At 37.7% G+C, this 12,167-nt stretch overlaps 1 protein-coding gene across 1 annotated transcript in view; it reads right to left on the bottom strand.

Moving 5' to 3' along the window:
* MALRD1 (MAM and LDL receptor class A domain containing 1) overlaps window positions 1-12,167 on the bottom strand; it is an 807,963-nt gene that overhangs the window by 148,223 nt on the left and 647,573 nt on the right. The window contains exon 35 of the mRNA XM_035022447.1: window positions 9,059-9,322. Within this exon, the coding sequence (XP_034878338.1) occupies window positions 9,059-9,322 (264 nt within the window). The remainder of the gene's footprint in view (window positions 1-9,058; window positions 9,323-12,167) is intronic.

Genomic DNA, 12,167 nt, shown 5'->3' on the forward strand with positions numbered 1-12,167 from the left:
GAATCCTTATTCCTACAACATTTAAACATGTGCAAGGCTCTCAAAACCAACCAACTTGAAAAAAAAAAAAACACCTCTTATTTCGTCCTACATCACATTCCAAGTGCCAACTGCTTGGAAGAGTTGTCTACAGTTGATTTCTCTCTTTGCCTACTTTCTCTATAAAAGATTGGCTTCAGAATTCTGCCCTTCCTGTCCATAGCAAGTTGCCTTTCCAAGATCACCAGGAATTCTGTTGTGCTTTTCCCAACATAGTTTTTAGGCCTGATCTTACATGATCTCTCAAAAACATTCCAGCCTCTGAATACTCTCTGTACTTAAGGCTTTCTACATTTCATTTATGGTTATCACTCTCTTTTCGCTGTCCTCTTGTGCCTGTGACCACATCTCAGTGTCTTTCAGTGTGTATTTTTTTCTTAACTGTCCTCCACCTTTTGTCTTCCTCTCTGTATTATCTCCTTCAAGCATGTATGCTGAAGGCCCCATGATTTATATAAATTGCTTTCTCTCTTTCCTGAGTGCCACATATCCATTCTGAATACATTCTGAGTATTTCATGTGGATGTGCCATAAATACCACAATCACAACACGTTTAAAAACGAAGCCACCATCTTCCCCTAAGAGGTGCTTCTCTTCCCATTTGCCCCAGATCAGGAAATGGCACATTTGCTGTCTGTCCTGTTGCCCAAATCAGAACCTTGGAAACTATTCTTGATTACTTTCTCTTCCTCTTCACCTGAACATCTCTGAAATCTAATCAAAATCTTTCCTTCACACTGTTCCCCAATTGATTCTTTGTACTTGAGTGTGACATCTCCTAGCCAGCCCCTCCCTCACTCCAATGCATTCCATGAACTACCTGAACAGTGGGTGGTGGTGGCAATGATGGGTGAGGAATCACTCTTCAAGATCTAGTCCCTGCTTATCTCTCCAGACTTACTTCTACATCTCTCACCACAAACTCTACTCCAGTTATACAAAATTTGCTTCAGGCAAACAACTTTTTCTCTATTTCCAGACCATCCTTTACTGGAACCACAGTTAGGAAGTACCCTATGTATTCAATAACTCTGTGTTTATCTCTGTCACAGAACTTACCACATTTTATTCTTAACTATCACTTTCAGTAATATATAATGTATCTACAACCTGAGTTGGTCTAATACCATATCTATCTGTCATCAATGCCCAATACAATATGTGGCATAAATTGCATTCTTAATGAGAGTTTGTGAATGAAGAAATGATTGTGAATTTTAAAAAGTCCCCATTCTAAATTAATAGGTAAGCCCAGAAAAAACAAACAAACTAGTATGCCTTTAATCATTTGGTAAACTGTCATCATTAGGTGCTTTTATTCTGTAAATTTGCCCTAGCATTTTTTCCCTAGTTTATTTTCACACAATTTTCCTTACAGACTCACAACATAATTAAATATTTCAGAGATGGATAGAAGCAATACTCTCATGATACCAGTCTATTCCTAGCATGGGCTTATTTCCCTTTAGGAGCAGAACTTCATATGTGACTCCCTCATCAAACACCAAGTTTCCAGAGAGTGTCTCAAAGTATAAGGATACTGTACTTTCCTAAGCTTCTATTTAAATAGCATTCTTATTTGAAATCAAATATCATATGACTCTACTGAACTTAATAAGATTTCTATCAACCAAATTACATTAGAGCCCTGATGGGAATAGGGATAAATTACTTGGCAGGCTTTCTCTTCTTCATTCACTTCCATTTGTTTACCTTCCTCTAAGAAAATATTATAAGACTTGACAAGCTGGCTTTATTACAGACAGAATATACGTGGAGGAAATCACAGGGAAATGGAAAACCAATCTCTAAGCCTAAACTAGGAAAAGAAGTTCACTTATTTACAACTGAAACCTCTAAACAGCCAAACGCTGTCTCCCCTTTCTTGCATTCATCTGTACTCCTTTTCTGATTGTTATAATTCCTGATGCCCACTCTAGACAAGACACTGAAATCGCCTTACATTTCTTTCAGTGTCCCCTCGGACAGTTACGTTCCAAGCTGTTTTCTACTACTTAAAAGAAAAAGTGGTCACTAACATGTGGTTTGTGTAGCTCTATTACTGCAACCTATGTCAAAATATATAATACAGTATAATATAGCACCAAGCAAACAAATAATTAAGTGAGATGGTACTGGTGCTTTGACTCACCATGCTTTTGTGCTCACCTTAATGATTTATGTAATTGCTTCTTAACCAATGCTCTCCCTTCCTTATATGAATAGTCTAGTTATAATAAAAGTAGAAGGTGCTGAATGCAGGGCTGAGGATTTTTCACATATTCTCTCAAATCTTCACAGCCCTAAAAGGTAATATTACATGGATGATAAGACTGATTCTAATAACTTTCCCAAACCTGCATATGTAGTAAGTGATAAGGATGATATTAAAACCCATGTCCTTAGGATTTACTATTCCATGAACTCTTAATGACATGATAGCTACCCAGGTAGTGGTCTAGGTCCAACCTCTACCTACATATATTCATTAAAATGAATATTTGCCGATAGCCCTTTGCTTGAGCCATCTTCATAAATACTTGCATTAGGAAGAAATTATAACTACATGTCCTCAATCCATTTCCACAAACCTTTGTTAAAATGGTAAAAAGTCCCATTTACAATTGCATCAAAAAATATCTAAAAATAAATTGAACCAAGGAGGTAAAAGATCTGTATGCTGAAAACTGTAAGATGTTGATGAAAGAAATTGAAACAACACAAATAAGTGGAAAGATATATCATGTTCATGAATTAGAAGAATTAATATTGCTAAAAGGTCCAAAATATTCAAAGCAATCTACAGAGTCAACTGAATCCCCATCAAAATACCAATAGTATTTTTCACAGGACTAGAACAAATAATCCTAAAATTTGTATGGAACCACAAAAGACTCCAAATAGCCAAAGCAATCTTGAGAAAGAAGAACAAAGATGGAGGCACCATAATCCCACATTTCAAACTATATTACAAATCTATAATAATCAAAATAGTATGGCACCAGCAGATAATCAGACACACAGATCAATGGAATAAATAGAGCTCAGAGGTAAGCCCAGGCATCTAAGGCAATCAATCTATGACAAGGGAGACAAGAGCACACACTGGGGAAAAGACAGTCCCTTCAATAAATGGTGCTGAAAAACTGGACAGCTACATGCAAAGGGATAAATCTGGAGCATTTTCTTACACCACATACAAAAATAAAGCCAAAATGGATGAAGAACCTAAATGTAAGACCTGAAGCCATATAATTAAAAGAAAATATAGGCAGTAAACTTTTGGACATTGGCCTTAGCATATTTTTCTGGATTTGTCTCCCTAGGCAAGGGAAACAAAAGCAAAAATCATCAATTTTGAGTACATGAAACTAAAAAGCTTTTGCACAGAGAAAGAAACTATCAACTAAAAAAAAAAAAAAACAAAACCCTACTAAATTGGAAAAGATATTTGCAAATGATGTACTTGATAAGGGCTTAATATCCAAAATATACAACTGAACACACACACACACACACACACACACACACCGTAATCTGGTTAAAAATGGGCAGAGGACCTGAATAGACATTTTTCCAAAGAAGACATCCAGATGGCCAACAGACACATGAAAATTTGCTCAACATCATTCATCATCAGGGAAATACAAATCAAAACTACAAAGAGATACCACCTCACACCTGTAAGAATGGCTAGTGTCAAAGACAGGAAATGACAAGGGTTGTTTAGGATGCAGAGAAAAAGGAACACTTGTGTACTATTGGTGAGAATGTAAAATGGTGCAGCCATGATCAAAATAAAACAAACAAACAACAACAACAAAAACAAGAAATACTACAGAGGTTCCTCAAAAAATTAAAAAGAGAACTACCAGATGATCTAGTAATTCCACATCTGGGTATTCATCCAAAGAAAACAAAACACTAAATCGAAAAAAGACATATGCAACCCTATGTTTACTGCAGCCTCATTCACAAGATACAGAAGCAAACCAAGCACCCATTGTGAGATGAATGGATAAAGATGTGATACACACACACACACACACACACACAGGAATATTATACAGCCAAAAAGAGAATGAAATCCTGCCATTTGTGACAATATGAACAGACCTAAAGGGTATTATGCTAAGTGAGATAAGTCAGACAGAGAAGGACACTTACCATACGATTTCACTCATATGGGTAATCTAAAAAACATGCAAAAACAGAAATGGAATCATAAACACAGAGAACAAACTGGTGGCTGCCAGAAGGTAGAGGGGTTATGGTTTAGGCAAAGTAAGTCAAGGGGATTAAGAGGTACAAGCTTCTAGTTATAAAAAAAATAAGACATGGGGATGAAAAGTACAGCATAGGAAATGTAGTCCATAATACTGTAGTAACTTTGCATGGTGACAGATTGTAATAGCAACAATAAAAAAAGATAATTACACAGGAGCATCCCCCACATGAATGGCCCAAATGTAAATAAAAAAGGAAATCAGGTAAGTTTAACAGAGATTAGTGTGACTACAAACAGAATGTTTCCAGAAATGCTAAGCAAACACAGCAAAGGAAACAGTTAACAAAACTAAAAGACAACCAACAGAATGGGAGAAGATATTTGCAAATTACATATCAGATAAAGGACCAGCATCCAAAATCTATAAAGAACTTATCAAACTCAACACCCGAAGGGCAAATAATCCAATCAAGAAATGGGCAGAGAACACAGACATTTCTCCAAAGAAGACATCCAAATGGCCAATAGACACATGAAAAAGTGCTCAACACTGCTCAGCATCAGGGAAATCCAAATCAAAACCTCATAACAAGTCAGGAAACGACAGATCTTAAAGGGTCTATCCAACAAGAAGATCTAACAGTTGTAAATACCAATGCCCCTAACATGGCAGCAGCCAATTATATAAGCCAATTAATAACAAAAGCAAAGAAACACATTGACAACAATACAGTAATAGTGGGGGATTTTAACACCCCCACAGATCATCTAAGCAAAAGATCAACAAGGAAATAAAGACGTTAAATGACACACTGGACCAAATGGACCTCACAGATATATTCAGAACATTCCATCTCAAAGCAACAGAATACACATTCTTCTCTAGTGCCCATGGAACATTCTCCAGAATAGATCACATCCTAGGTCACAAATCAGGTCTCAACTAGTACCAAAAGACGGGTTTCATTCCCTGCCTATTTTCAGACCACAATGCTCTGAAACTAGAACTCAATCACAAGAGGAAAGTAGGAAAGAACTCAAATACATGGAGGCTAAAAAGCATCCTACTAAAGAATGAATGGGTCAACCAGGAAATTAAAGAGGAATTAAAAAAATTCATGGAAACCAGTGAAGATGAAAACACAACTGTTCAGAATCTTTGGGATGCAGCAAAGGCAGTCCTAGGAGGAAAGTATATAGCAATACAAGCCTTCCTCAAGAAACAAGAAAGGTCTCAAATACACAACCTAACCCTACACTTAAAGGAGCTGGAGAAAGAACAGCAAATAAAGCCTAAACCCAGCAGGAGAAGAGAAATAATAAAGATCAGAGCAGAAATCAATGAAATAGAAACCAAAAGAACAATAGAACAGATCAACAAAACTAGGAGCTGGTTCTTGAAAGAATTAATAAGATTGATAAACCCCTGGCCAGACTTATGAAAAAGAAAAAAAGAAAGGACCCAAATAAATAAAATCATGAATGAAAGAGGAGAGATCACAACCAACACCAAAGAAATACAAACAATTATAGGAACATATTATGAGCAACTATGTGCCAGCAAATTAGATAATCTGGAAGAAATGGATGCATTCCTAGAGATGTATCAACTACCAAAACTGAACCAGGAAGAAATAGAAAACCTGAACAGACCCATAACCACTAAGGAAATTGAAGCAGTCATCGAAAATCTCCCAACAAACAAGAGCCCAGGGCCAGATGGCTTCCCCGGGGAAGTCTACCAAACATTTCAAGAAGAATTAATACCTATTCTTCTGAAACTGTTCCAAAAACTAGAAATGGAAGGAAAACTTCCAAACTTATTTTATGAGGCCACCATTACCTTGATCCCAAAATCAGACAAAGATGCCATCGAAAAGGAGAATTACAGACAATATCCCTGATGAACATGGATGCAAATATTCTCACCAAAATACTAGCCAGTAGGATCCAACAGTACATTAAAATGATTATTCACCACGACCAAGTGGGATTTATACCTGGGCTGCAAGGTTGGTTCAACATCCACAGATCAATCAGTGTGATACAATACATTAATAAAAGAAAGAACAAGAACCATAGGATCGTCTCAGTAGATGCAGAAAAAGCATTTGAAAAAGTACAGCATCCTTTCTTGATTAAAACTCCTCAGAGTGTAGGGATAGAGGGTACATACCTCAACATCATAAAAGCCATCTATGAAAAACCCACAGCGAATATCATTCTCAATGGGGAAAAACTGAGAGCTTTCCCCCTAAGGTCAGGAACATGGCAGCAATGTCCACTATCACCACTGCTATTCAACATAGTACTAGAAGTCCTAGCCACAGCAATCAGACAACTAAAAGAAATAAAAGGCATCCGCATCCACAAAGAAGAAGTAAAGCTCTCACTCTTTGCAGATGATATGATACTTTAAGTGGAAAACCCAAAAGACTCCACCCCAAAACTGCTAGAACTCATACAGGAATTCAGTCAAGTGGCAGGATATAAAATCAATGCACAGAAATCAGTGGCATTCCTATACACCAACAGGACAGAAGACAGAGAAATTAAGGAGTTGATCCCATTTACAATGGCACCCAGAACCATAAGATACCTAGGAATAAATCTAACCAAAGAGGCAAATAATCTGTATTCAGAAAACTATAAAAGAAATTGAGGAAGACACAAAGAAATGGAAAAACGTTCCATGTTCATGGGCTGGAAGAACAAATATTATGAAGATATCAATGCTACCTAGAGCAATCTACACATTTAATGCAATCCCCATCAAAATACCATCCACTTTTTTCAAAGAAATGGAACAAATAATCCTAAAATTTGTATGGAACCAGAAAAGACCCCGAATAGCCAGAGGGATGTTGAAAAAGAAAAGCAAAGCTGGTGGCATCACAATTCTGGACTTCAAGTTCTATTACAAAGCTGTCATCATCAAGACAGTATGGTACTGGCACAAAAACAGACACATAGATCAATGGAACGGAATAGAGAGTCCAGAAATGGACCCTCAATTCTATGGTCAGCTCATCTTCAACAAAGCAGGAAAGAATGTCCAATGGAAAAAAGACAGTCTCCTCAACAAATGGTGCTGGGAAAATCTGACAGCCACAGGCAAAAGAATGAAACTGGACCATTTCCTTACACCATACACAAAAAGAAACTCAAAATGGATAAAAGAACTAAATGTGAGACAGGAAGCAACCAAAATCCTAGGAGAAGAACATAGGCAGCAACCACTGTGACCTCGGCCTCAGTAACTTCTTGCTAGACACGTCCCCAGAGGCAAGGGAAACAAAAGCAAAAATGAACTATTGGGACTTCATCAGGATAAAAAGCTTTTGCACAGCAAAGGAAACAGTCAACAAAACCAGAAGACAACCTACAGAATGTGAGAAAATATTTGCAAATGCCTTATCCGATAAAGGGCTAGTATCCAAAATCCATAAAGAACTTACCAAACTCAACATCTGAATAACAAATAATCTAGTTAAGAAATGGGCAGAAGACATGAACAGACATTTTTCCAAAGAAGACATCCAAATGGCCAACAGACACATGAAAAAGTGCTCAATATCGATCGGCATCAGGGAAATACACATCAGAACCTCAACGAACCTCACACCAGTCAGAATAGCTAAAATTAGCAAGTCAGGAAACGACAGATGTTGGCAAGGATGCAGAGAAAGGGGAACCCTCCTACACTGTTGGTGGGAATGCAAGCTGGTACAGCCACTCTGGAAGATAGTATGGAGGTTCCTCAAAAAGTTGAAAATAGAGTTACCCTATAACCCAGCAATTGCCCTACTGGGTATTTACCCCAAAGATACAAATGTAGTGATCCGAAGGGGCACTTGCACCCCTATGTTTATAGCAGCAATGTCCACAGTAGCCAAACTGTGGAAAGACCCAAGATGTCCATCAACAGATGAATGCGTAAAGAAGATGTGGTATATATATACAATGGAATATTATGCAAACATCAAAAAATGAAATCTTGCCATTTGCAATGACGTGGATGGAACTAGAGGGTATTATGCTAAGCGAAATAAGTCAATCCTGTAAAGACATGTATCATATGATCTCACTGAAATGAGGAATTCTTAATCTCAGGAAACAAACTGAGGGTTTGTTTAGACATTGGGGAGGGTATGTGCTATGGTGAGCACTGTGAATTGTGTAAGACTGATGAATCATAGACCTGTACCTCTGAAACAAATAATACATTATATTTTTTAAAAATAAAAGAAGATAGTAGGAAGGGAAAAACGAAAGGGGGAGGAAATCGGAAGGGGAGATGAACTATGAGAGACTGTGGACTCTGAAAAACAAACTGAGGGTTCAGGGCGGGGGATGGGTTAGCCTGGTGATGAGTATTAAAGAGGGCTCGTGTTATATGCAAACAATGAATCATGGAACACTACATCAATCAATCAATCAATCAATAGGAAAAAAAACAAACTGACAGTTGCTGGAGGGGGGTGGGGTGGGGGGATGGGTGACTGGGTGATGGACATTGGGGAGGGTATGTGTTGTGGTGAGTGCGGGGTGTTATGTAAGACTGAATGAATCACAGACCTGTACCCCTGAAACAAATAATACATTATATGTTAATTTTAAAAAAATGCTAGGCATTATGCTTTGTTTAGCAACATAATACAAGCAACTATGTTATTGATGATAGAGTCATGGTAAGATTCTAGAGAACTTTGCTTCATCTGTCAAGCTCTCTTTATACTTTCGAAACTGCATTTCTTCCCTGGCACACTGAGTTTGTGGAAATAACTCACAGCAGCGGGATTCATCTTCATTAAAGTGACAGTCGGGCACTCCATCACATAGCAGGAGGGATGGGATACACTCGTTGCTCGAGCACTGGAACTCCATTTTACCACAGCGGTGAGGAGGGGGGCTGAGAGAACAATCCATTTCGTCAGAGCCGTCTATGCAATCTTCCTGTCCATTACATTTCCCCGAGAGAGGGACACACTGGCGTGTGTAGATACAAGAAAACTGATAGGCTTCACAGGGTGATGGCTGAGGTGCCACAGGACCTAAACAGAAAGCAAGTTGTTTTCATATTAGGAGAATTATCGCTCTGTCCAGTGTTGAAACATTATAGGATACATTTACTCCCGGGTAAATATGAAACATTATGGTAATTTAAGTAAATTAATCTACAGTTAGGAATGATCAGAGCTCTACAAACATCCAGATGCTATTAGAGACTATGGCTCATCTTAACCTCAGAAACAACATTCTTAAAAAAACGACAATTTCAAATTAAAGGAGAAATTTTGGTTCATCTGTCTTAAATTTGACCACTAAATCAGATTTTCCTTGAGAGTAAAGATATTTTACACAGTAAGTTAAGCACTTTGGAAAGCTGCGTTTGCAGTTTTAGAATTTTGTGAAGGGAATTGTCATTCTACCAGTGGGTAGTTGATAAACATTTTGTGGTCTCCATTTGGGAAATTTGGCTCCTGAGACCCTGGTCAGGGCTGAGTCACAGAGGCAGACATCTGCCATGGGTTTGTCACACTGCTCGTTGCCCTTGGCTCTTGATGACAGCTCAAAGGTCACAAGCTGCAGTATCTAAAGCGCCAGTGAAATCATAATGGATGGCAAGATACTGTACTAGCAGGAATCTTGAAGATAATGTAGTTCAAATCCAACCGACTTATTTTTCAAATGAGGCCCATAAATTTTGAGTGTCCAAAGACACAATACTAGTTTAATAAATTTTTAGCACATGAAACTATTCCACAACAATGGTTTAAATCAGCTCTAAGCCAAAACCTAAAGCATAAGCAAAGACTGTTGACTTGTTTCAATTTCCAGAGGTCAGAAATATTTGAGAATATACATAATTGCACTAATTTGCTGGAATCGTCCTTACACCTCATATTATCTCTTTGAGAGTTGTTGATGGACTCATCAGTATATTAAGGGAAAAAAAATAGTCAGATAATAGTGGGGACCAGTTCAGCAATAGTTTTGGGTTCTTCACATTTTAAAACAACTTTTATTCATAAATTATTTAAATTACATATAAGATTATATATTATATCTTATATAGAAGATATATGATATAATTATGATTATATAATTATATATGATATAGATTATATATTATATGTAAGATTATATAAGAATAATTATAATGTAATTAATTATATAGTTATATAAAAATAATTTGTTTTAGGCATTAGGATGATGATGTGAATTTATTTAAAAAAATGAAATTTGAAAGTTCCTCTTCCTCTCGACTCACTTAGTAGTGGCACCATATCCAGGATATATTTAGATTCAAACTCTGTGGTGAAAGCCATATATTTGAGGGAACCTTTCATGGAAACAAGCATACTGAACTGGGGTAAATGCATGACTCTGAGACCCTGCTACCATGTTCTTACCTAACGACTGACAGGTCAGAGCGGCATATAGAGTTGTAGTGCTCCAACATACACCTCAGAAACTCAAACTTAGAAAGTAAATTGGATTTAAGTTTTTATACCTTTACACACACACACACACACACATCCATTAGAATAATCCCACATTTAAGGAAAGGCAGACATTCTTAATTTGATTTTTTTCTAAAATATTTTATGCACTGAATTTAATATCTTTATGAGCTGAAAAAGAAATGAAGGAATTAATTTTCCATATTCCAAGACAAGCACAAATTCCTTATGCTTCTCTCCTGTTCGGAATGGTGTGTGTGCGTGTGTGTGTGTATTCCTTTTCATTTGGAGGTAGGGATTCCATTATTTCAGAATTCTTTACAGCAAAAGGTACTCAGAACTCACTTGTTCTAGGTCCTTCTTTACAAGGAATTTGGGGGGTTTGTGCTGCCTTCTGTGGTGTCTGTCTTGGGCTGCCCAGGTTCCTCCACCCAGATCAAGGTGATCTATCCCACAGCTGCCGGGAGGTTTTCAGACAGCTCACAGCCCCAGTCCCGGGAACTTCCCTCTAAAGTTACACACCCTCCCGGGAACAGCTCCCTGGTGCACTGGGCATACAATGGCCTGGCCCCTATGCCTCAGTTAGGGGCATCTCTGAAAGGGCCAGTGTGATTTCAGAGCCCCCGTTACATCGGCCGAGGCCCCTACTGCTCCTGCATTGCCCCCTACCGTCCCTCTGCCCAGTCGCCCTCCCTTTGATCCACAGGCTTGTTGCTGGGAGAATTTCCAGTCAGCTTGCTGCACAGGAATCTCTGCCTCAGGGTCCACTTCCCTGGGAACCAGACCCAAGATACTCTCTAACCACCAAAATGTATCTTGTTTTACTGAATTTCTCTGAATCACTTCTTAAATTTTTCACTAAAGTATTTCTGATGCAAGAGGAACATGAACTTGCATCCCTAGGGGAGTCTAAATAGGATCTTAGCCAGAAGCAGTTCTCCATACGCTCAGCATTTCTCTTAAGTCTCTTGTTTTATCTAACGAAAATTCTGTATTCTACTCCAGAATATATCCGTGTTTTTTTTTTTAATATAAAAAAAAACCTTCCTCCAGGTATTCAAATGAAATGAGTACTCTGGGAAGACATGGCATATTTATCTTCTGAATTCAATGCGTTCTGCTGCACAATCCTTTTAAGAAGTTAAGAAAGTGTTCTTAAAATGTTAATAAACGTTATTTATTCTTGGGTCTCACCCGTGGAGTCAGCTAATCATTACAGGTGATATCTTTCTCATATAATTCTGTAAAAAATGAAATTAAGTATTAATTTTTCTTTTTTATAACCAGAAGATTCTCAGCACCATCTTAAATACATATTACTAAATGGAAAAAAAAAAAAAAAAAAGTCAGTCTGAAAAGACTACATAGTGCCAGATTCTAACTATATGATATTCTGGAAAATGCCAAACTGTGGAGACAGTAAAATGCTCAG

Source organism: Mirounga leonina, unplaced genomic scaffold (genome assembly GCF_011800145.1).
Source record: "Mirounga leonina isolate KUSES-001 unplaced genomic scaffold, KU_Mleo_1.0 Mir_175, whole genome shotgun sequence".
NCBI classification, from domain to species: domain Eukaryota; kingdom Metazoa; phylum Chordata; class Mammalia; order Carnivora; family Phocidae; genus Mirounga; species Mirounga leonina.